The sequence below is a fragment of the Schistocerca serialis genome, chromosome 1 (genome assembly GCF_023864345.2).
Source record: "Schistocerca serialis cubense isolate TAMUIC-IGC-003099 chromosome 1, iqSchSeri2.2, whole genome shotgun sequence".
Taxonomy (NCBI): Eukaryota; Metazoa; Arthropoda; class Insecta; order Orthoptera; family Acrididae; genus Schistocerca; species Schistocerca serialis.
Genome location: NC_064638.1, coordinates 447,152,058 through 447,178,883, shown reverse-complemented (window position 1 = coordinate 447,178,883; position 26,826 = coordinate 447,152,058). Strand labels below are relative to the sequence as shown.

The 26,826-nt window shown below is 39.8% G+C and overlaps 1 protein-coding gene across 3 annotated transcripts in view; it reads right to left on the bottom strand.

The window, feature by feature from the left end:
* The window catches only part of LOC126472844 (serine/threonine-protein kinase 3), a 359,477-nt gene that overhangs the window by 7,442 nt on the left and 325,209 nt on the right, over nucleotides 1–26,826 (bottom strand). For 2 of the 3 annotated variants that reach the window (XM_050099964.1, XM_050099966.1), the window contains 3 exons: nucleotides 25,813–26,032; nucleotides 25,396–25,484; nucleotides 11,766–12,107 (listed from right to left, as the gene is read on the bottom strand). In XM_050099964.1, the coding sequence (XP_049955921.1) occupies nucleotides 11,766–12,107; nucleotides 25,396–25,484; nucleotides 25,813–26,032 (651 nt within the window). The remainder of the gene's footprint in view (nucleotides 1–11,765; nucleotides 12,108–25,395; nucleotides 25,485–25,812; nucleotides 26,033–26,826) is intronic. The other variant, XM_050099965.1, reaches the window with a different exon arrangement.

Sequence of the window (26,826 nt, the reverse complement as noted above, 5' to 3'; positions counted from 1 at the left end):
TGCAAGACCTTTGAGTGTGTAGAAAACAGAAACCTTGTACAAGCTGCATATACTTGTTAGGCGACACAATACAGTGTACTGAGTGAAAGTGTTTCAAGTGAAATGAGGACATACAACTGTTCCAGTCTCTCAAAATATTCATGTGCAGTTCATGGTGTTCAATCTCCTAATCAGAGTTGATTCATAGATTGGCAATTGGTAAATAAATTTCATGAATCAGGAAGTTTTCTTGACAGAAAACACAGACAACCACATACAGCATTCTATCAAGAAACTATGGGTAGCGTTGGACACACTCCGGAAAGGTCTCCTGCAAAATCAGTTCCGTATCTTTCTGAGTAAATGGGAATTTCCTATGGCTCTGTTCAAATGGCTATAAAGTTACAGCTGTATAAAATAACTGCAGTGCAAGAGCTTAAACAAGATGCTCCTGCAAAAAGACTGCAGTTTTGCAAACGGATTTTTAATATGGTCCAAGACACAGAAATTGATCGTAATCTTAAGCTTGTTTTTGGGCAAATCATGGTTTCATCTCAGTGGTATGTTAATTCACAAAATAACCATTGCTGGAGTTCTGAAAAGGTGAATGTAGTAATCGAGGAGTGCCTACAAGATCAAAAAACAACAGTGTGATGTGCTATTATCAGTGAGAGAATGATAGGCACTATTTTTTTCAAGGAAATAATTAATAGTGAGAGGTATGGAAAACAATTTGCAGCCTTTTTTTGACCTTTTAACAGAGAGAGAATGTAATTTTGCAACTTTTCAGCAGGACTCTGTGACACCACATATAGCCAACTTCTCATTACAGGAAATTCAAGATGCGTGTCAAGATAGAGTTATCGCTGCCAACATAACAACATATAGCTCATTTGTTCCCACCAATTTAAACCCCTGTGATTTTTATCTTGGTGGCAGGGGACGGCATTAAAAGAAAAAGTGTACAAATCAAATCCACACACATTAGATGAACTTGAAACTAAAATTTATCAAGAAATTACTGCCATATCTCAGAAGGAACTTTAGAGTGTAATGAGCAATTTCATAAACATTTACCAGAAATAATTGATCAACAAAGGGAGGTTGTTCCAGCATCTCCTTCTTTTACATACATGAGTAATTACTTTTCTTTTTAACTGTTTATCTTTTACATGTTAGGAACACTTACGCAACAAACCATACTATACTGCAGACCTCCTGTCACCCATACCACGGACAAAGCAGACAGCCTCACCGGCCGCCCGCTCACTGCAAAACCAGTTACATTACCAACTGATCACCCTGTATCAAACTCAGTTTCTCAGAAAGTTTCACAAAATAATTTGCAAAGTAAAAAATTAGATTTAAAAAAATAGGTATTCTCTTTACTTCATCTGAAAATAGCTTACAAAGACTCTTACCTTTCTTATACTTCCCCCTGCCAAACTATGCTATCAACATTTTAAACAACCCTCCCCCCACCCCACTAGGGAGGTTACAAGAGCAAAGGATGTGCTGTATGCCATCCCTACCCCAGTAGCCCCCCCCCCATCCCCCCGCCCCCAATTTGTGTCAGCTATTTGTATGTTGCTAGCTAAGCACTAGTCTGTGAAATCGCTTGCCCAGCCGTGTGCCACCTGCCTCCTCTACCTGCACTTTTAGCTAGCCCACAGAAGCCTTTTCACTCTCCCATGCGCTTCTGCATTTCGGTGAGTCATCCCTGAGTAATTCCCAAACAATTCATAAGTTTATCACGTATGCTTTTATTTACTGCTATTTGCCTTTTAACACTCCTAGCTTCATGTTAGAAACCTACACTTCTGCTTTACCTATACCTGTACACATGGGCATCGAAAGAAACTTATCAAGGGGCAGGAGAAAGGGGGAGAGGGAGGAAGGGGGCAGGTGTAAGTGCGCTCTCTTGCAGACACTGATTAACAAAACTAAATAAATACATAAAAATGTAAAACTAAACAATTACTATCTTCTGAAGAACAAAACACATTAACTGCACTTTCAAAATACATAGCACAGGAATAATAAAGAGTTAAGAATTTACAATACTTCCCTTGAGATGAACACTACTTCTTCCACCACTGATTATACAGTTATAATGAACTGAGAGCAACAATAAAATAATGATGGTAACTGTAACTCATTAGTAACTAAAATGCATCAACAAGTACAAGCACTCTATTTTTTGGAATTGTGATTCCTACACATTACCCCAACTAAATTTTCCATTATCACGAGAGTAAGGGGTGGGGAGGGGGGGGGGGGATGATGATTTAGAGGTGTCTCATGCATTCATGCATCTTTCACATGAATTTTCCAAGAAAAGCATCCTGCTCATTTTTACAAGGAAACGGTCGTGTCATTTTTTTCTGAGCTTCTTCAAAATAACTCTCTTGTAATAGCCATTACGGATTCCCACTTTCTAAGAACAATTTTAAGAAGATTTTGAATAAACCTTATCTAAGGAGCAGAAACGTAGGAGTCTATACTGCCAGGATTGCCGTACTATGCTGAGCTGACATTTTGTGTTCTCTGGGAACAATTTTGTGCTTTAATATCATTTCATAATATAATACTGAAAACAAGCAAACTATTCGAAATATTTAACATGATGCTTGATGTAATTAAGACAGGTGCCACTTAGTACAGTGCACACATCAAACTGAAAAGGATGGACGAGTAATTAGAATCAGAAACATTGCTGGCAGAGAGATACATTGTCCAAATACAGCCACTGTCCAACACGGTCAGATGATATCGACATTTAAGGAAGATGAGGAAAAAGTCTTACAAGTTGTATTTGAGATAGTTCATGAAATGCAATTCCTGGCTACATAAGCTGTACACTAACAACACTTGAATTAAGAACTTTCTAAGAGGCTTGCTTTTCAATATGGGATGGAAATGCCAAATGATTGTGATTTACAACACCTTAAAAAGCAACAAAACTTATAAGGAAGGGGGGGGAGAACACTAGTTTGGGTGACTGTACCTCAAAAATAGGGCTGGAGCTGAAAGTAATACTGTTGCCAAAATAGTGTAGTTGAATGAAACCTGAGAGGAGAAATTGGTACATTTTTGTGTGGAACGTGATCTATTTGTTTCCAATGTTTCCTCTTAGGTCTCCCTTGTAGACAATTATACACATGGACGTAACTTTCCAACAACAAAGAAAGTGTTTTCAGAAACCAGACTGATTTCCTTTTGATTAAACATTACCTGAAGAAATATGGGACATCTGTGAAAATACATTATGGTGCCGATGTTAATAGTAAATACAATCTAGTAGTATTGAATTTCAAAATGCGCCACTTTCAAAAAACTACAAGGAGTGCCCAATCACCCACACACACAATTATTAAAACACTAGTGTACCTACAAGAAATAACTGAAGAGGAAAGAAAAGATGAAAATAACAAACTACTGGACCAACAAAAGCAATGTCCACCTGGAAACCAAACGCAGATAGTATGACTTAGACCCAGAATATTTATTGGAAGCAGCAGCAGCAGCAACAACAACAGGGTTCAGGTTGGGTCTCTGGGCAAGCTAGCCCATTTCAGGAATGTTACAATCCAAAAACAATTGCCTCACAGTTGCTGCTTTATGACAGGGTGCCATGCTGACACAAACAATCATCATCTCACTGTTATTCTACTGTAGGCAATACACAAAGCTGTAAAATCTGTCTGTCTATCCTCCTGCGCTTAGCATTTCCTTATGTGTGATATAGGAACCACACCCTAACCAAGAAAACATCCCCATACTGTAATATGACCCAACAACACTTCCCTGTTGGTCCTACACATGATGACAAGTAACGTTCTCCAGGCATTTGCCAAACCCAAACCCTTCTGTCAGATTGTCACAGGTATAATGTGAGTCATACCTCCAAATCACTCGGTCCCTGCAAACCATTGTCTAGTGGTGGCACTCTTTATACCACCAGAAGTAGTGTCACTTAGCACTGACTACAGATATACATGGCTTATGAGGAGCTGTTCAACCACTGTATCCCATTATTTGTAACTCTCTACACACATTCAATGTGCTAACTAAGTCACTAAGCTAGCTGTACTGCTGGCAGCACTTTGGAACTAACACAAGATGCCTTCCATTGATTTCAGGAGATTTTTTTTTACAACCTCTGCAATGCTTCACGCTCCCTGTCCATGAGGACATGAGGTCAACCTGGTCTTGGTTTAGCTGTGGTTGCTCCTTTGCATTTTCACACCACAACCACATCAACAGGTGATGTGAGCAGCTTTGGAAAGGCTGAAATGTGTCTGATGGGTTTTGCTCAGGTGATATGCAATGACTAGTCCGTGCCAAAGACATTGAGCTCTCATGATCACCTCATTCAGCTGTTACCGTTTCTCTATTGGCAACACAATACTCCCAACCTCTCATGGTATATACTAGTCAATTCTGCATTACACTGGAGTATCCAGACACTTATTATCACATAGTATATGAATGAAGAAAGGAAATACAAAACAGAAGATTACATTCAGTATACGTTATTACAAAAATCTGCACCAGGAAAGTGCAGAGCAGTTCAAAAAATGCGGATGTCAGACAAATGTAAAGAAAATCACATCTTTCAACATGCATAAGAAGCTGAAAGAGCTTAGTGGTCTTTGGCAGAAACAATATGGCCAAATCTGATAAATGACATTGTCAGCACAACAGATCAGCTCAAAAGATGGAAGAATGTAATGAAATTTTCTTTAAAAATAAAACAGATGTTTCTCTTTTACCTGATAAGAAATGTAACTGGATCTGAAATAGCAAATAAAGAAGTTGTAAACACTGTCAAACTATAAGAGAATTGTAAAGCCACAGTTCCAGATGGTATTTATGCTGATGTTTTTAAATTAATGATAAAATAAGACTATCATTTTCAACATCTAGACATCATTATTCAATTACGCCAAGACATCAGGAGTAATGCCCGCTGACTGGTTCCAACCAATTTTCATACCACTACCAAAGGAATTTAACTCGTGTGATAAAATCATCTCGAGTGATCAGCCTTGTCGCTACTTTTCAGTGAGTTCTGTACCCATCACTTCACCTGAAGATGATGGGATGAAACTCACTGAAATGTTGCAGCAATATAGTGATGCCACTCTGCTGATCACACGAGAAGATTTTATCATTGTAATACACTGAGAAAAGTTGCAATCACTGAAGTTTAATTTATCTCAGAATGATGAAAAATCACACACACATGAATATGTAAGAAATATGAATCTCTCATGCATCAGAGTCAATTCAATTTTCAAAAAAAAAAGATTGACACATCTGAGGCACTTTTTTCATTAAATATATTGGTACAACACCGCAAAAGTATGAATGTGGATGTCAAAGCCATCTTTTTGATTACAAAAACGTAACAGAAGCTATAACTGATCAAGGAACTTCAATGATGTCCATAATCATGAAATGTGTTCATCAAGGCGGTATCCTATCTTCTCTTTTGTTAAACATTTATTCTGAAGCAATTTTTAAGAAAGCACTGATGGAAGATTGTGCAGAGATCACAATCCATGGGAAAATATCAATAATACAATATTTGTAGATGACTCTGTCATTGCAGATGAGCTACTTGCACTTCAATGCATAAGAAAGTGCCTAATTCAGCACAGTGAAAAGTTGACCTAGCTGGTAACCTTTCCAAAATCAATATCAGACAATGCTCTAAAGAGCGAAATCCAAAAACATCTGTCAATAAATGCTAACACAGTTGAACGTGTGTCCTTTACATACTAAAGCATCATTCTGGACAAGCAATGTAACTCCAAGTGAGAGATAAAATCCACGACTGAACACACTAGACAAATTCTTGATTATGTCAAACCTCACTTTACAACTGAGAACCAGTAAGGTTCATTACTACATGTTACCTGTTCTCCTTTATGGGTGTGGAAGTTTAATCTTGGACTCATGTATTGAGCAACAAACCAAGACCTTTGAAAAGTTTTTGTGCTGTGTCTTTTCTACATATCCTGGTATGTGAAATATCAAATACTTAGGTCATTCATCACACAAGAAAGCAATATAAGAGAAGGAGGCAACTTGAGACATACGAGGTGTCAGAAATAATTATTACAATATATATTTCAAGGAAAGATGCAAGAGGGAGACGTAGCAGTAGTAGTAGTAGTAGTAGTAGTAGTAGTAGTAGAAGAAGAAGAAGAAGAACTGTACGAGTGAAATCTATTCCAAAAAATCATTTGAATGAGATCAAGAATATTAAGCTAGCAGAAACAGTTGTCCTTAGAGCCAATTTTCACTGTAACTCTGGCAGTGAATGGACTCCATTGCCTAAATAGCTTGGAACTTATACACGAAGAGTCATGCACTAGTCAGACGCCATTCTTGTATGCAACATTATTCTTGTAACCAGCTTTGTGGCAAAGCAACTGTTGAGGTTGCAAAAGTTACTTTCAAAATATTTTAAAAGAAAAGACAAGTATTCTTGGTTTAATGAACTATTTTATTGCTTACACAACAAAAACTATCACAAATTCACTAAAAAGTCAATGAAGGGCTTCCAGCCTACTTGTCACGAGATAGCTCAGAATGGTGTTGAGAAACTGCAACGATTTGGCTGCACTAACAAAGAATGTATACAGCCTGCTAAATGTGGCATCTGCAGGGAACACTATCTCATCAATGGTTGTACCAAGCCTGGAACATCATTATCAAGATTCCATAACGGTACATGAGGAATCCACATTATGGAAAGGATGCCATCATTAGCAAAATTGGATAAAAAGCAGTAACTCTCTCAGTAATAGTATATAAAATGAATTGTAGATCAGTTATTGGTTAACTGGTTAACCTGCTAATGAAATAAGTGGAAACAAACCGAAGCACAGAATGCACTATATAAAAAAAAAAAAAAGGAGAGAGAGAGAGAGAGAGAGAGAGAGAGAGACACTGTGTATCGTGTAAATGTAGCACAAACTTCACCATTCACATTCACAAATAATTCTAATAATTCTATCAACACAACTATGTATGTATCGTTAACAACATGAACAAATATAGTGACACTTTACTGTAAGGTGTAAACTTTAAAGTTAAAAATGTCTTGAGAAACATAATTACAATATTATATGTGTTCTCAAACAAATGCATTAGCTGTCATGGGAGCAGCACACAATATTAATAATACCAAAGGTACAATTAAAAAAACTACCAGTGATCACTCAATAGTCAAAACATTTTCAAACATCAAGTTTTCAGTTGTGAGCATAAAGAAACTAGATAAGAAAAGATATTTATGAAGAGAATCTTTAGACAGACCATGTCATGTTTACAACATAACACTGCAAACATCTAATGGATCTGATTAAAATTAGAAACATTAATTACTGACTCATAAATATTACTGAAATGCTCTCCACAACACCATGAAGAAAAATTCTAACAACGGAGACAAAGCGGACATTAGAAAAATACTGCTGGTAGCAGAATATGTAAGGTCAAATAATAGCTTGAAGATTACTTATATACCATTGAAGAGATGCAAAAAAGAAGTGCTATATACAATAAAAAGCCTTACTGTTAAGTCCTCTTCCGAAATTCAATGACAATGTTGCAAATATTTTATTTCAGAAGATGAGCTACACACCACTGCACGGTGTCTTCATGATAAGTCACTACTAAAATTCACAGTCCCACCATAGCATGCAAATTTAGCTATTAACACAAAGTAAATAAGAAGGTACAATAAGTTAACATCTGTTTGCAGAAAGAGAGAGAGAGAGAGAGAGAGAGAGAGAGAGAGAGAGAGACCGGGGGGGAAAGACAACATACCTAAAGATTATTGGTGCATTATATACAAAAAAATTTCAATAAAGAACTGTACATACAGGACAACTAACTACCATAAAACCTACCATTAATGGAGGGGAATCCAGATTTACACATGCAACAAAACAATATATATATATATATATATATATATATATATATATATATATATGTGTGTGTGTGTGTGTGTGTGTGTGTGTGTGTGTGTGTGTGTGAGATAGAGAGAGAGAGAGAGAGAGAGAGAGAGAGAGAGAGAGAGATCAAACCAGTTACAGTTTACCTAACCAAGTACAAAAAAATTGGGATGTACTGGCCACAGACTAACTGTCACCCATTACTAACACAGTTTTACAAAGTGTTAAATTTCTAAGTAATGGTTACATTCCATGTCCCTTATGGCGCAAAAATATTCAGTACATACCCGACTTGGTGGGGGAAAACGCTCAGTAACTGCAATTCTATGAGCCATTTGATATGAATGAGCCAATGTTTTGCTAAGTGTAGGACACTGAAATGGACACAAGTTTTAAAATATTAGAATATCTTTACAGTGCATAACTGGCACTTACACAAAGCACAGCGCAATATTCTACAAACTTTATTACCTGCAAGGAGAATGAGTAATTCAAGGAGACTATGAAAATGGAATACTTTGTGCTATTTGATTATGTGTAAGATTTCACAGAAGAATTTACAATGTAAGGGCACAAATATGGTTTAAGAAAGTCGCAAATTATGGAGTTATGAACAAAAGACTGAAAATCGTTTTCTAAACCAGTAATTCAGATACTTTTAAAATTTCAAACACAGTTCCACAATTCTGAGGAAATTCCAATACAGTGCTCACAGTTGCTACTGTTCTGTTACAACTATTGCGGTACAGTGAGACTGTTTGGGAAGAGAAAATGGTATAAGGACACACTGTCTTGGGGCGGAAATAGTTGAACGTAGAATGCCAATCAACAAACTTAACAGTGGAGAAAAAACAGTGGAATGCAAACTAAATAAAACTAATTTGTATTGATGCCTCCCTCTCCTGTCTTTACAAGGCCTAGAATAAAATTTACCATGAATTAGCACCTTCTCAATTTATCTAGAAACAAAGTGCAAATTAGCAAGTGCATATGCAAACAAGCAACAGCATTAACTATGTGCAAATTCAGAAGCAGTACATGCATGTCCCTTTACCAAACTGCAGTTTTAAGATGCACTCTGGTTAAAAGCAAGCAGCTATATGCTTAAGCAAGGTGTCATGCCACACTAGACAAGACATGCGATCAAGCAGCACTGGTGTGAAGCATTAGGTGAAGAATTGAACAGAAAAAAATTACCTTTGTGCTCTGCAGGATCGGTCATTTGGTCTGAAATTGGTCAGTTCTATCAACAAAAACATATTTAAACAAACCGTAACAAAAATTATAAAAAAGTCAATTTGAAGAATATCTGCAGTACAATTTCAGCATACCTCAAGACATTTCATCTAACTCATTAACATTTAGTTAGCAATGACATACACATTCACAATGGATTGACACACATTAATAGAGAAATATGAAATATTGTAAGAAAGCTATTTTTACAAAAGCTTTCTTGAGATTACCAAAGAAAAAAAAAAGCTTAAATCAGAGAACATTGTTTTCGATTCTACAAATTAAGTTGTTTATACAAATTTTTGAAAAATATATTTCTTCCATGTCACAACATTTTTGGACGTATGAAGATTTTAATATAGCAATAGCAATTTTAACAATAAATCTTTGTATATAATTCAGCATTTTTCTGTCACTTTTATGCTTCCAAAAATCACTGTATTGTACCTCTTGCAGCACAGAAGTGAAATGACTATGAAGGTAGGAGTTGGTGGGGCTACTTCCTCCCCTATACCCACACAATAACTGAAACAAATATTGATCTATCAAATATTGATCTGTCCTTTCTATAGTCACATTTATATTAAATATAAATATTTGACAGTAACAGCACATGTCACTTCAGTAATGCCAACATCAGCTGACCTGCAACAATAGTAATTTATTTCTTATTTGCAAGTTCAACTTCACTATACACAACTGTGACTGACACCTAAATTGCAGTTCTTTCTTTGCAACAATATTGTATTACCTCTCTGGTTTCCTCAGCAAGTTTGATTAGCGGTGTTTCCAGATGTTTAGCAGAGCTGTTTTCTTTCATTTTACACACAATGTTTCAACGAACAATCCAATCATCTTTTTCAGTACTGCGAGTTGCCCCGTTACACGTACTCACTGCCTCGGTTCTCAATCTCCCGGTAATGAGTACACACAACAGCACAACTTGCAGCATAAGAAGAAGACCACTGGGTGTGTTGTCCAAATATTGTGCTTAAAATGCAAAACAGCAAATCGGTTGAATGTCTTAAAGTACACCATTGAACAACACCATAGCTTCTGCATATAAAATTACAGTATGTGGTACATAGTAATGTTGCTGGCATACCACAACTATCTGTTCCAGTTCACAACATCAATATGCATTCAAACACTTTCACAAATGAACTCACTAAACGAAATGTTAGCCACCCATTCAAAGATCACACTGGTCACTTTGAAGCATTGTAGATAGCGTAGAACTGGTACTGGCAATTATGTGAACCACCACTGCTGACATTAATTACAGCAGTGAAGCATTGTGTATGTGCCTGTCAGTTATACGTATCATTGCAGTAAAATGGACTGACATGGAGACGTAACAGAATGGCAGAAAGCAGCTATTCTGCATTGTCAGTGACACTTAATTTCAAACCCAACAGGAATTGCTACTGTTTATTTTAACCAATTTCCAGTGATATCTACTGAAACAAATGCATGCAATGAGTGTTTGGAGTTGGGTACCTTGCTAAATTGTTCACATCTGCATATAAAACTGGATGATTTCAGCAGGTTAAACATTACTGAAACTGGACAGCAGCTGACTAGAAGCATGTAGTGTAGACCGATCAGTCACAACTTTGTCTCTTTACAGAAGTGGCAAGGCACTGAGTGCACAGTTGGGCCAATGAGGCTACGTATGAAGGATGTAGCACAGGTCGGAAGTGGTTTCTGGGATATTTTGGAAGAATTTTTTGTACCATGACATCAACCAATTCATTTAGGTTATCATTACTACCGATCAGGATGTTTATTTCAACAAAGCTGATGACTGTAAGTTGCCTTTTCTTCTACATCTTCATGATGATGCTTATGCTGTGGATACTCCTGTCTTTCCAGAGGACTAAAGCCCTATTCACAGGGCTGCAAGCACACATTCCTGGTTTGACAAACACACAGGCACCTCATCACACCTCGACTGGACTGCTGAATTATATAATCTTAATCCCATAGAAAATGTGTGGGACTATTTTGAACAGCAAGTAAAATGTAGCAATCAACATCCCTAAAATTTGGTAATTACAGGATGATGAGTGGCTTCAGTTGGATGTGTCATACCTGAAGAAGCTTCTGAATGCTCTTCCTCACCAAACTGTGGCTATTATCAATGCCAGAGGCAGTTTACCACAGTCTTAGGATGACTAATTTTCTGGTCTGGTCTGATTGATTTACATCACCTTATACTTTCCTTTTGAAATATGTTTTCTGAGGTCTATCTTGCTCTCCATAAGCACAATGAATTAGTAATGAACATAAATTAATATAAATATGGCTGTTTAAGAACAGCATATAAGAATTCTGTTGGACCACTGGGCTATATTTTAAAAATATTATTCTGCATTTTTACCTGCATGCATAATGTATAAATAACAAAATTGTGTTATTTTCAGTGCCACATACACTCTTATGCTTCACAGAATTTCACTTCTTATAATGCTGAATTTTGTTCAGATATCCAGAAAAGGTAAGCTGATTAAATGTTCGTGCTGTTATCATTATAATCATCTTGCCAGCAGTCAAGAAGCTTTTAGTACTTACAAACTCAAAGTCTCCATCTTGGAAAGCCCTCTGGAACTTTGCTTGGTTTTCATGATGATGTCGTGGCACCTGGAATGGATTTGGAGGTGGCACAGGTGTGTGATGCAGTATTCCAGTTGCACCTGCCCCAGAGATTTGGTTTAACTGGCGCTGGAGGTGACTCTGGAAACGCTGCCTCTCCTCGGCGGAAAGCTGCGGTTGCGCTGGGGGCTGAGGCTGTGTCTGTGGGTGTGGGCTGTTGTTGTTGTTCAAAACAGAGCTGCCGCTCACCACAGGCAGGGCCGCAGGCACTCCGTCCCCAGTGTTTAATGTCTGGGTTGAAGCAACTGCTTGAGTACCACCCTTAAGCATAAAATTCAAATTTTTAAAACAATAACTCAAATAGAAAGAGGTCATAAAATATTTGGGTTCTTATAGGCCATGAAGTCCATGCATTGTTGTGTTTAAACTGCTCTCTTTTATATTAAATACCTCTGAATAATGTCCTCCAAGAAACATAATCTGAACCAAGTTTGAAGACAAAAATAGCTTTTTCTAAGATATGAAATCATAAAAGTGTGTTTCTCATGTATCAATAGGGTGAAAGATAGGGACACAAGGAAGTGTGTATCAGCATGCCCAGAGATTACATATGGTATTTCTCTAAGCTGTAGTAATAATTATATTGATCATGATAATGAACATTTCACACATGAAGAGAAAAGAAGGATTTGAGGTGTAGAGCTACATTGTTGTTGTTGTGGTCTTCAGTCCTGAGACTGGTTTGATGCAGCTCTCCAGGCTACTCTATCCTGTGCAAGCTTCTTCATCTCCCAGTACCTACTGCAACCTACATCCTTCTGAATCTGCTTAGTGTATTCATCTCTTGGTCTCCCTCTACGATTTTTACCCTCCACGCTGCCCTCCAATGCTAAATTTGTGATCCCTCGATGCCTCAAAACATGTCCTACCAACCGATCCCTTCTTCTACTCAAGTTGTGCCACAAACTTCTCTTCTCCCCAATCCTATTCAATACCTCCTCATTAGTTACGTGATCTACCCACCTTATCTTCAGCATTCTTCTATAGCACCACATTTCGAAAGCTTCTATTCTCTTCTTGTCCAAACTATTTATCGTCCATGTTTCACTTCCATACACCGCTACACTCCATACAAATACTTTCAGAAATGACTTCCTGACACTTAAATCTATACTCGATGTTAACAAATTTCTCTTCTTCAGAAACACTTTCCTTGCCATTGCCAGTCTACATTTTATATCCTCTCAACTTCGACCATCATTGGTTATTTTACTCCCTAAATAGCAAAACTCCTTTACTACTTTAAGTGTCTCATTTCCTAATCTAATTCCCTAAGCATCACCCGACTTAATTTGACTACATCCTCCTTTCAAGACACTGTCCATTCCGTTCAACTGCTCTTCCAAGTCCTTTGCTGTCTCTGACAGAATTACAATGTCATCGGCGAACCTCAAAGTTTTTACTTCTTCTCCATGAATTTTAATACCTACTCCGAATTTTTCTTTTGTTTCCTTTACTGCTTGCTCAATATACAGATTGAATAACATCGGGGAAAGGCTACAACCCTGTCTCACTCCTTCCCCAACCACTGCTTCCCTTACATGCCCCTCGACTCTTATAACTGCCATCTGCTTTCTGTACAAATTGTAAATAGCCTTTCCCTCCCTGTATTTTACCCCTGCCACCTTCAGAATTTGAAAGAGAGTATTCCAGTTAACATTGTCAAAAGCTTTCTCTAAGTCTACAAATGCTAGTAACGTAGGTTTGCCTTTACTTAATCTAGCTCCTAAGATAAGTCGTAAGGTCAGTATTGCCTCACGTGTTCCAACATTTCTACGGAATCCAAACTGATCTTCCCCGAGGTCGGCTTCTACCAGTTTTTCCATTCGTCTGTAAAGAATTCGCGTTAGTATTTTGCAGCTGCGACTTATTAAACTGATAGTTCGGTAATTTTCACATCTGTCAACACCTGCTTTCTTTGGGATTGGAATTATTACATTCTTCTTGAAGTCTGAGGGTATTTCGCCTGTCTCATACATCGTGCTCACCAGATGGTAGAGTTTTGTCATGACTGGCTCTCCCGAGGCCATCAGTAGTTCTAATGGAATGTTGTCTACTCCCGGGGCCTTGTTTCGATTCAGGTCTTTCAGTGCTCTGTCAAACTCTTCACGCAGTATCTTATCTCCCATTTCGTCTTCATCTACATCCTCTTCCATTTCCATAATATTGTCCTCAAGTACACCGCCCTTGTATAAACCCTCTATATACTCCCTCCACCTTTCTGCCTTCCCTTCTTTGCTTAGAACTGGGTTGCCATCTGAGCTCTTGATATTCATACAAGTGGTTCTCTTATCTCCAAAGGTCTCTTTAATTTTCCTGTAGGCAGTATCTATCTTACCCCTAGTGAGACAAGTCTCTACATCCTTACATTTGTCCTCTAACCATCCCTGCTTAGCCATTTTGCACTTCCTGTCGATACCATTTTTGAGACATTTGTATTCCTTTTTGCCTGCTTCATTTACTGCATTTTTACATTTTCTCCTTTCATCAATTAAATTCAATATTTCTTCTATTACCCAAGGATTTCTATTAGCCCTCGTCTTTTTACCTACTTGATCCTCTGCTGCCTTCACTACTTCATCCCTCAGAGCTACCCATTCTTCTTCTACTGTATTTCTTTCCCCCATTCCTGTCAATTGTTCCCTTATGCTCTCCCTGAAACTCTCTACAACCTCTGGTTCTTTCAGTTTATCCAGGTCCCATCTCCTTAAATTCCCACCTTTTTGCAGTTTCTTCAGTTTCAATCCACAGTTCATAACCAATAGATTACGGTCAGAATCCACATCTGCCCCAGGAAATGTCTTACAATTTAAAACCTGGTTCCTAAATCTCTGTCTTACCATTATATAATCTATCTGATACCTTTTAGTATCTCCAGGATTCTTCCAGGTATACAACCTTCTTTTATGATTTCTGAACCAAGTGTTAGCTATGATTAAGTTATGCTCTGTGCAAAATTCTACAAGGCGGCTTCCTCTCTCATTCCTTCCCCCCAATCCATATTCACCTACTATGTTTCCTTCTCTCCCTTTTCCTACTCTCGAATTCCAGTCACCCATGACTATTAAATTTTCGTCTCCCTTCACTACCTGAATAATTTCTTTTATCTCGTCATACATTTCATCTATTTCTTCATCATCTGCAGAGCTAGTTGGCATATAAACTTGTACTACTGTAGTAGGCATGGGCTTTGTGTCTATCTTGGCCACAATAATGCGTTCACTACGCTGTTTGTAGTAGCTAACCCGCACTCCTATTTTTTTATTCATTATTAAACCTACTCCTGCATTACCCCTATTCGATTTTGTATTTATAACCCTGTAATCACCTGACCAAAAGTCTTGTTCCTCCTGCCACCAAACTTCACTAATTCCCACTATATCTAACTTTAACCTATCCATTTCCCTTTTTAAATTTTCTAACCTACCTGCCCGATTAAGGGATCTGACATTCCACACTCCGATCCGTAGAATGCCAGTTTTCTTTCTCCTGATAATGACGTTCTCTTGAGTAGTCCCTGCCTGGAGATCCGAATGGGGGACTATTTTACCTCCGGAATATTTTACCCAAGAGGACGCCATCATCATTTAATCATACAGTAAAGCTGCATGTCCTCGGGAAAAATTACGGCTGTAGTTTCCCCTTGCTTTCAGCCGTTCGCAGTACCAGCACAGCAAGGCCGTTTTGGTTAATGTTAGAAGGCCAGATCAGTCAATCATCCAGACTGTTGCCCCTGCAACTACTGAAAAGGCTGCTGCCCCTCTTCAGGAACCACGTTTGTCTGGCCTCTCAACAGATACCCCTCCGTTGTGGTTGCACCTACGGTACGGCCATCTGTATCGCTGAGGCACGCAAGCCTCCCCACCAACAGCAAGGTCCATGGTTCATGGGGGGGAGAGCTACATAGGAATGCTTAAAATTGTATGGCATATCATGTAACTAATGAACATGTACTGAATCAAATTGGAAAGATAATACATTTAGGGGACAACTTGACTAAAAGTAAGGACCACTTAGTAAGACACATCCTGAGGCATAAAGTAGTTGTCAATTTGGTAATGGAGGCAACAGAAGGGAGGGCATATCGTGGAGGGAGAGCAGGCTCGAGTCCAATAAGCAAGTTCCAATCAATGTACACTACAATAGTTACAAGTAGTGAATAAGCTTGCACAGGATATATTTGAACATAAATGGCAACAGAAACTTCATCATAGGAAATGGCATTGAAAGACTCACTCATTCACTCACTCACTCACTCAGCGAGGGAGGGAGGGAGCGATGGAGACTGTCAATACAGATTCTTCTATTGATGTTTCTGATACTACTTATGTTCAGTTATACACGCTTACTTGGTTTTGCAGAAGAACTTGATACGTTAATACATTTTTCAGTTATTACCGTTTCTTGGTCTTTTTTTTTAAGCTAACAAGAATGTTTTCTATGATTAAAAGTGCAAGAATACAATAATCCCATAAATTTAGTCATCCTACGCATTGTATGTCATAAATTTTGAAAGAAAAATAAGTCTCACAGTACATATCACAGTTTGTATGTATAACTTTGTAACCAGTTCGTAAACCCATAGTTTTGTGTATATATCACTGCATTAAGAGTTGCATGCTGTAACAGGCAAGTGGAAAGCAGTTCATAGTTGGCACTTCACACAATGAGCCTTATACAGTAGTTCTTAGAATTGGTCATCCACAGCCATGCTGCAGAGTACAGGTTTTACAATTTTTACAGCTGGAAGCAGACTATATAAATTTAGATCGAAATTGCAGGTGTACGTACACATCACTGTAATAATGCATTTGTTTTGTTACAAAATTAATATGGACCAAAGTTAAAGTGTTATATAGTAGAGCAATAAGAAGATACTATTACTGTGACAGCCTATAGTGAAAAAGTATAAAATTTCAAGTTATTGTGGAAATATGAAATCTGTGGTATGTGTGTTAAGAAGTAAATAAATAGAGTGATATACGCAACATAACTAACCATGTCAAATCTTCAAAACACAGAACCTGAGACTAGACACTACAATTTCAATGAGCATTCTTTCACTGAACCGTAAATCTGACGGAGCCAGAAGGAGATGAGTACTAAAAATGTATTTACTGTACCATCTTTCTCGTCCAGACTTTTTAGTGACCCTACACTATGAATTAGTTACAATAGTGCACTTAAAGTAAAAGACAATTTTCATCATTTTGAACCCACTAAACTTTTTACATGTTTAGGTAGGTTGGTGGTTCAAAAGACAGGAAGTGGTGAAGAAAAAGGGGATGTTGAGACAGACTCTCAACAGAAACACTGGATCGAAAACTATGCCACAATGTTCAATTTCCTTTTGTGTGCCTACACAGTGGATGGTAGCTCTCACTGATACCACACTGTTTGATAACATTTAAATAACGTTTCTTATGTAAGACATCAGAAGGGACAACTGCTTCTGACAAACGTGTCCAAATAAGCTGATTTACTCTCTCCATACAGAGATCTCTTGTTGTACACAATAACTAAGTGTATTGAAGTAATGTTACAAACCATACAATAACTTCTTTAATTTAATGAAAGAATATAAAAGATAAATCCTGAGGCAGTAAACATACACACTGCTTTAGTAGCTCATCCAGATGGAAGGATAAGTAGTAAGAGTATAATTAAAGTTGGGCATAAAATTACGATTTCGAACCACAGTCTGTGCCACAAAGACATCTGACATATCATTATAAATGAAGTAAACTACATTTCTCTATGATATTGCATTCTTATTTTCATGATATGTGCTCACACAAAGCTGTAACAGAATACTGATAAAAAAACCAGCAGGTGCTGATGATGATTATGATGATGATGATGATGATGATGATGATGGATTATTTGGGACTGCAACCTGTCTACAATTTACTTCTCAACACAATGTTTCAACTACACTGAAGATACTCATTTTCAGGTCAGCTGTCAGCGATTTACATCAGCTTAGCACGCTGCATACACACTAATACAACAGAACAAAAGCAATGACCATTTGTAGCATTGTTGAAGGAAAGTTGCAAACTTCAGCTGTCCAAAGGGGAGCACATGACATGGTCTTGAGAGAAGTACTCTGTTGTCTTTACAGAGGCCAGAGACTGAAAACAGTAGATTTTCATGCATTACAAAGTTAAGGTGTGTCAACACTGCAAATCAAATCCACATGTGCCATGCCAGGCCGTGACACATTAGGATACCAAACCCATTGTTTTGCACTGCAGTGGTCACACTGGTAGCCAGGTCGCAACAGCTCTGAAAGAGCCGGGCCACACTGGTGACTTTCAGAATGTTTCATATTTCCATTATAAAATGACATTTGGCACAAGCTGGGGGAGAACATGTCAGCTTTTGCAGTACACATATCAGACATCTCTTGTATGCTTTAATCAGAAGTATCACAGAAGTCTCTCTCTCTCTCTCTCTCTCTCTCTCTCTCTCTCTCTCTCTCAAGGAAGAAGTTCTGTATCATTTCCCAATCAGCGAGGAAGAAAAATTACAAGTATTGTAACAATACAAGGAGAGATACTTAGTTCATCCATTCACATAGATCTGCAACTACTGGAAAGTAAGAAGGCACATCTCTTACACTTTCTTATTAGTCTTCAATGTAAGGTAGTGAAATTCTAATGGGAACACCATAGGTACAGTTACAGAGAATAACTTGAAAAACTTCACAAGATCAGGTCAGGTGATCCAGGAATAAGTTCATCAAAATGTAGTTCCACTTGGCATCAGTTTCACCACAATTTCTTAAAAACTATTTTAGTTCCAAGAGCTGTGCACATATGTATCTCTAATTTCCTCACACAGATTGACAGGTTTAAAATTCTCAAGACAATGCCAATGGGCTCTCACTGACTATATGTAGCCCTTGGAACTGAAGCAGCTCCATGTCAGTTGCACTAATATAAAATTTTGCTGCAGTGGTTATCAGTTTCAGGCTGACACACCCATTCTCAAACCACACACCCTATTATTAACTGTACCTACTCACACAATATGCTGCCAAAGGACATGGTTGGTTACTTGGTTTAAAAGAGGGAGGAAGGGACCAAACTGCTATGTCACTGGTCCCTCGTTCTGATTAGAATAATTCCAAAAGGGTGGGAGTAAAACAATCCAGACATAGATAACACAGCTGGAAGAAAGGAAAAAACCACAAGAACGACAGAAGGGCAACAAACAGTAAAATGGACAAAATTGGACAAGAAAACCACAAAGACACAAGAAACAGGTAGAAGAGATTAAAACAAGAATGTAGATTACCTTGGCTGGCTGACCACGAGAATAAAAAGAAGAAGCTAGCCACTCTGCAACACATTAAAACCTCCACCCTAAAAGCACTAGGTTGGACACAGAGGGACAAAGTACATGTGCTAAAACTTAGATCAAATGATAAAACCCATTCTCATGAATAAAATGTAAAACTAAATCAGCCAATGGGGCTTTGTCAGATAAAATTAACAGCAATGAGTCCAGTCGCAGGGCACTCAGTGTGGGACAGTGCACCAGAATGTGTGCCACTGTCAACCGGGTGCCGCACCAACACTGAGGTGGGTCTTCACGGGACAAGATGTAACCGTGGGTCACCCAAGTGTGGCCAATGCAGAGCCAGCAGAGAACAACAGACTCCCTGCGAGAGGCCCGCATAGACGACTTCCCACATTCATAGTCTCCTTAATAACATGCAATTTATTGCTCGTACTGTTATGCCATTCAATCTCCCAAAGCCGAAAAACCCTGCAGTGTAAGTCAGAACACAGGTCAGGCTCAGAGATGCCTATCTCCAGAAGCGGTTTCCGTGTAACCTGTTTGGCCAGCCTGTCAGCAAGTTCGTTGCCTGGGATTCCGACATGTGCCGGGGTCCAGACAAACACCACTGAACGACTGGACCGTTCCAGGGCATAGATGGACTCCTGGATAGTTGCTGCCGAAGGATGACGAGGGTAGCACTGGTCAATAGCTTACAGGCTGCTCCAGGAGTCAGTACACAGAAGGAACGACTCCCCAGGGCATGAATGGATATACTGAATTGCACGAGATATGACCACCATCTAGAGCCTCGGAACACGTCAAGAATCGAGAGGAAGTGAGAGCGGAGAGCTGCAAGAGTAACTGAGTCCTTAGGGTCTTGCGAAAAGTCCAGACGAATCCGAGGCCTAGGTGTATACCATGGAGGTGTATGCAGATGGACCTGGATAGGAGGTGGTAAAGGGAAGGACTCCAGTTCAGATAGAAGGGGTCAGATGTAAACCACAATCATGAGCCCTGACCTGGGCCGCCGATGCTCGAGATTAATCGCTATGGGTGGGAAAAGGAGACAGTAATTCGGATGCTTAGGAGAACTACGAACGTGTGCAACGTAACTGGCGAGCAGTTGTGCATGCCTAACCTTCAATGGAGGAACTCAAGACTCTACCAGGACACCAGTCACCAGTCTTGTCCTAAAAGCACCGGTCGCTAAGCGAACCGAACAGTGGTGCACTGGGTCGAGTAAATGCAACACTGAGGGTGCCGCCAAACCATAAACCAGACTCCCATAGTCAAGGCTGGATTGAACAAGAGCTCTGTAGAGCTGCAGCAGCGTAGAGTGATTTGTACCACAGTTGGTGTTTCTCAGGCAGCAGAGGGCTTTGAGGTGCTGCCAGCAGTTCTGCTTAAGCTGACCAAGGTGAGGAAGCCAAGTCAACCAGGCATCGAAAAGCAGTCCTAAGAATCAATATGTCTCCATTACAGTGAGTGGATAGTCATTGAGGTAAAGTTCTGGTTCCGGATGAACGGTACGATGCCGACAGAAGTGCATGATACATGACATCGCGGCTGAAAACTGGAAGACATGGGCTAGAGCCCATGATTGTGCCTTGTGGATGGCTCCCTGTAGGCCCCACTCAGCAACACCAGTACTCGAGGAGCAGTACGAAATGCAGAAGTCGTCTATATAGGTTGAAGATGAGACAGATGGCCCTACAGCTGCCACTAGGCCATTAATGGCCACAAAAAATGGAGATACACTCAATACAGAGCCCTGTGGGACTCCATCCTCCAGGATATGGGAGGAACTAAGGGAAGCACCAACCTGGACAAGGAAACTACGGAGCAACACGAAATTTTGGATAAAAATCAGGAGGGGGCCCCAGATACAGCTCTCATACAATGTGGTAAGGATATGATGTCAGGTAGTGTCATAAGCTTTTCGTAAGTCAAAAAAGATGGCCACAAGGTAATGGCATCTGGAAAAGGCAGTTTGGATGGCAAACTCGAGGGACATAAGATTATCAGTGGTAGAGCGACCCTGGCAGAAGCCACCCTGACATGGAGCCAGTAGGCCATATGACTGCTCTCCTGCCATTGCGATGGAAAGACCAGATCCGGTTGAAGATGACGAGGAGATCTTGCTTGTAGTCAGATGAGAGATGTTTAATCATCTGACTGTGGATCCGATCTGGCCCAGAAGCTCTGTTCGGGCAATGTGCATGGGCACTGAGGAGTTCCCACTCTGTGAATGGGGCATTATAGGGTTCATTGTGGCATGCAGTGAACAAGAGGACTTTCCCATCCAGCCGCCGTTTGAGAGTACGAAATGCTGTGGGTTAATTCTCCACAAAGTGCTTAACGAAGTGCTCAGCAATTCCCGAGGGACCAGCAAGATCTAGGTCCTCGGTGGAGGCCAGAATCTCCATTTCATCCTCAGACGCTGACCTTGTTGGTAGTGGTGGTGTGGGTGCCACTGCAGTGCCTTGGTTCGTGGGGATCTTTTTCTTTTTTGGTTTCTCTCACTGTTCCTTAGGTTTTTCCAGCTGGGAGAGCTTCACTGATCTAGTCTAAGTCACTGAGGAGGACCATGAGGCCCTACGACCAGCTACCTATGGGTGCTTCAGCCACTGGCAGGTGTCCACTTTGCCACTGGTAGGAACCTGGGAAGGGAGTGACCCAAGCAACCCCTTCCGAGTGAGACTAGCCAAAGAAGACTTACGCCTCTCCGGCTGAGAAGGGTGACTGACATCCCCGATGGATGGAGGAAGGGGGGCGCATTGCTCCCAAAAAGTGGTGTGTGAGTAACAGGGATAGAAGTGGCCCCCCCACCATCAAGAGGGCAGGTGGAGTCTGATGGATTTGAGAGCCAACTGTACACAGCAGAATGGAAGGTGCTAAAACTGGTGACATAGTGCCGGCATAAGTTGATGCCATATGCACAGGATGTAGCCTCTCATATTTTCTCTTAGCCTCAGTGTACATCAGTCGGTCCAGGGTCTTGTACTCCATTATTTTTCTTTCATTCTGTAGAATCCTACAGTCTGGCTAGCAAGGGGAATGGTGCTCTCTGCAGTTGAGACAGATGGGAGGTGGGGCACAAGGAGTATTGGGATGTGATAAATGTCCACAATCTCGACATGTGTTGCTACAGGTACAGCGGGAAGACATACGGCTGAACTTCCAGCACTTAAAGTACCGCATCGGGAGAGGGATATATGGCTTGACATCACAACAGTAGACTATCACCTTGACCTTCTCAGGTGATGTGTCACCCTCGAAGGCATAGATGAAGGCACTGGTGACAATCTGATTATACCCTCAGACCCAATGGATGCACTGGACAAAATGGACACCTCATCGCTCTACATTGGCACGCAGCTCGTCATCAGACTGTGAAAGAAGGTCCCTGTGGAATATAATACCCTGGACCATATTTAAGCTCTTATGGTGTGTGATGGTAACAGAAACATCCCTCAGCTTGTCACAAGTGAGTAATGCCCGTAACTGGGTAGGTGATGATATTTTTATCAAGACTGACCCTGACCGCATTTTTGACAAGCCCTCCAAACTTGTCCTCTAAATGCTCCACAAAAAAACTGAGGTTTCATTGACAGGAAAGATTTCCCATCAACTCTAGTACATGTAAGGTAGCAGGGCAAATAAGGTTCCCTGCCATCCTTAGCCCGGCGTTCCTCCCATGGTGTGGCCAGGGAGGGGAACAATTTGGGGTCGTACCTCTGTGTGTTGACTTGAGCTCGTTAAAGCTTAAATACTTGAGCTCGTTAAAGCTTAAATACTGCTGGTATTTCACCACCAGCAAGCGATGATGGACTATGCTTCATCGCGTGTCATCCGCCCTGATGCCACCCACTCCAACCAGGAGTCCTCCCCATGGGCACCAGCCAGTCACAGCAAAGGCCACCTAGCAGGATGGCCATAGCCGGGAGTCCCAATGCCCCAGGGTGACATGCATCTACTCTTTGGCATATGTGGGGAGTTAACGGTGCAGGCATCAGTAGAGCGATCCCTTTGTGGTCAGGGGCTACAACCAGTAGGGTGCATGATGGCCCCACTACAACATACTGGCTGTCGTGCTGGATATCAGGTGCAAATGAGCTAAGAAGTCTGTTATCTTCATCAGCACAGAAAGCGATACTGCACAGTGGATGGAGGAAAAAACACCCAGGAGGGTGACCTCAACCAAGAGCTGGAGAATGAGCAAAAGGGCAGATCCACATCAATGAAGGATGCGAGAGGTCTCAGCACATGATGGACAAGGTGCACCGTGTAAGGCGCCCTTCCCTAGTTGGCTCGCTCTTTGGGAAAATTTAGAAGGACAGAGGTCAAACCCCACAGGGGACCACCACATAAAGTCCAAAATGTGCAAGACTCCTTTTAGTCGCCTCTTACGACAGACAGGAATACCTCAGGCCTATTTTAACCCCCCAACCCACAGGGGGGCCAAAAGACATGTATAACTTGTGTCCAGTAAGGTGTACTGCGGGCAACAAGTACTTAGCTTACATGTCTGTCGCATCGGACAGATACAACCAAATAGTTAGGTCATTTGAGAATGGGGATGTCAGCCTGAAACCAGTAACCACTGCAGCAAAGTTTCATATTGGTCCAACTGAGACAGAAAAAATAAAAAAAATTGCCAATTTCCTCAGAACTGAATAGTTGCAGACCTACTGTTCCGTGTCAGCTTGACTCGAATACAGATATCGATCAGTGTCTTAAGACAAAGAACAGAAGATCATTCAGACGGATCGTCATTGGTTCCAGTCAAACTCCATTATAAAGAAAAAATCTAATGGGGGAAAGTATTGTACTTTTGTAACTCGACACAGTCAAAACATCTTTGATGAAGGCACTGCAAGATATTGCTGAAGATGATGATACAACAATGCTAATTACATCCTGACATGTGTCTGACCTTCAACGTTTTGCAGCACATACTGAAATGTATTGTGATTCGTTCTGTGATATGAATAAAAATTTTCAGAAAAGTTTTCATTTCTTTATGTAAAAAAAAAACTTTCCTAAATGACTGTCACTATACATGGGATGAGTCCATAATGTCTAATTTCTTCTGTGATTGAACACTCACTGAGCCACTGTGCTGTCAAAACAGTACCAATAAAGAAATGAACTCCTAGTTCTATATGATAGCACAGACTGGTTGGCAGTGAAAAACTGATGGCTGCACTATTTTATTCACAAGCTTGTATATCACCTGCTGAAGTCAGACTTTTTAATCACATAATTTCACAAAATCGATTCATGTTACTGAACTTAAAAACTGTGCAAAATGAAAAATAGTACTTTTCTTTTTTCACATGGAAATTAAAGTTTTTATGGAAAAAAAAACATTCATAAAACAATGCAGCACGGTCTCGTACACCACCAAAAGGTTTTACATTGTGAAAATCAAAGAAGTGGTTTTTCGCCCTCTTCATCACCAGGTTAGGCACGCAGAGTGAACATAGCCTTACAGAAATCTTCTTTTTGGACTCATTATTGAAGGGGCCATGAAGATACATATGGAGGGAAGCCTTATTAACTGTGGTAGAGGCTTTCAGTGGGATAATGAATGGAATCCAGTTATTTACCCTTACTGGTCTCAGTGAAGATGACAAGAGTGCAACTAAGGTCATCATATGTGTCAATTCATGAGACAGAAGGAGTTTCGTATTTTACCACTGATGGGACTATCTGTTGCTTTTGATATTCTTATTAGTATAATGCTATCTCTAGTGAAACGAGCCATTAAATAAGATAACTTACTAAGCTGACCAGAAGGTAACAGGTAAATATTCAGTGGAAATACAATGGCAGAAAGTGAATGAGACATGGCTGCAGTCTTAAAACTTTGTGTACTCAATATGCTGGGAAAACTTCATAATCCAGAACTACAAGTGCTATTACCAACCAATTATTATCTTGTAGCAATATAGTGAAGCAAAATTTTCACTCATAAGTTCTGTTGCTTTTGTTTACTCTGAACTAATTCCTGATCTTAGTTTCCATGAAGCAGGGTTTTAACATAAGGTGACTTCCTTGCAATAGATGCTACTACCATGCCATGAACAGTTTCTGTACCTGCCACAGCAGAAAACAACCGAGTCTACAAATACAAAAAGCTTCATATCCTATATGTGTATCTATTACATTAATCTAATATGTAGCACAAATAATTTAGTCTGTAGGACATCTGTACTTAAGATTATTTCAATTCATTATTGAACTAGTTCTTTACCTTTATGTTCTCAGCTTCTTTTTTGTCAAAGTGATCGAGAAATAGTGGGCGATACTTTTTTCCCAGTTCACCTGGACCTGTGTCATGCCCTATAAAAGAAAGTAATTTTTGTTTACAAACAAATGTTTCATCAGAAAACTTTCCTCCGTGTACATTATCAGAATCTTAAGTTGATATACAGGCCTATATCTTTATTCTGCCATGGACAACAACTTTGATCAAAAGAGTACAATTTTCAAGAGAAAATTTTTTAATTTTTTTGGTAATGTTTTTGATGATCCTATGTGTTAGCTTAAGTGAGACTATTAGAAAAATATGTAAATAGCGCACATTAATATTCCATTTGATTCACAGCTTTCTGCTGCTGCAGGTCACCCTAACAATCCTATCAGAAGTAAAAACAAAATGGACACTTACTTTTCATTGTAGGCTCCTCCTCAGTATCACTGTTTATTACCATTGTACCCAGATTGGACTGCAGTTCAACCATTGTTCCAGCATCACTATTGGGAACCAAAGTAGCATTGTCCCGACAAGGCACCAAGGTACCATCAACAACATCGCGTGTTGGCACTAATGTTCCCGAATCTGCAGGATACTGCAGCATAGTTTTGTTATTTACAACTTCATCCTCATCCTGTAACAATGTCAACACATCAGTTAACTACCTTTCTTCGTCACATCTCCTCAGTGTACAAGTGAACGAGTGAACAAGTAGTTACACTTTTTGGCTATCATGTTTCTTAATCGTCCACTGTTTATCGCAGATCATCACTCTAGGTAATCTTCCAGAACAGTCCCCCCCCCCCACACACACAATAAATGTAGCGTAACTTTGCCCCCAGAAAGTTGTTTTTTAACTTTTCACTTCCTTGGTATTCCTGGGTGATTCCACTCTACACAGAGGCGTCTTAACTGTGGTATATAGTGCTGGATGTATGTTATATCTGCTGTAACTATTCTCGAAGAGTCACTAATTTCATTTTAGTAGTCCAGTAATCTCAGGCAGATCAACATATTCGATTTTTTTGTGTGTGTGTGTGTGTGTGTGTGTGTGTGTGTGTGTGTGTGTGTGTGTGTGTGTGTGTCAGCCCCCCCCCCTCCTCCATCCCCCCCCCACACACACACACACACACACACACACACACACACACACACACACACAGTCCACTTTTAAACTATTTCACCCTCTTAACATGCACCTCAATTATCCTACTGATTAACTCTGGGCCCTGATTTGTGTTATAAACACAAAAAATGAGTCAGGTTTTTTAGACAAACAATCCTTGGCTTTTTTAATTTTTTCGTTTTGTTATGTGTAAAAACACATCTGTGTTGCTTCTGTTATAGATTATATCACATTCAGAACAATATCTATCATGAGCATTCACTGTTTATTAAGTTCTCTTTTACAGAAACATAGCTATTTCA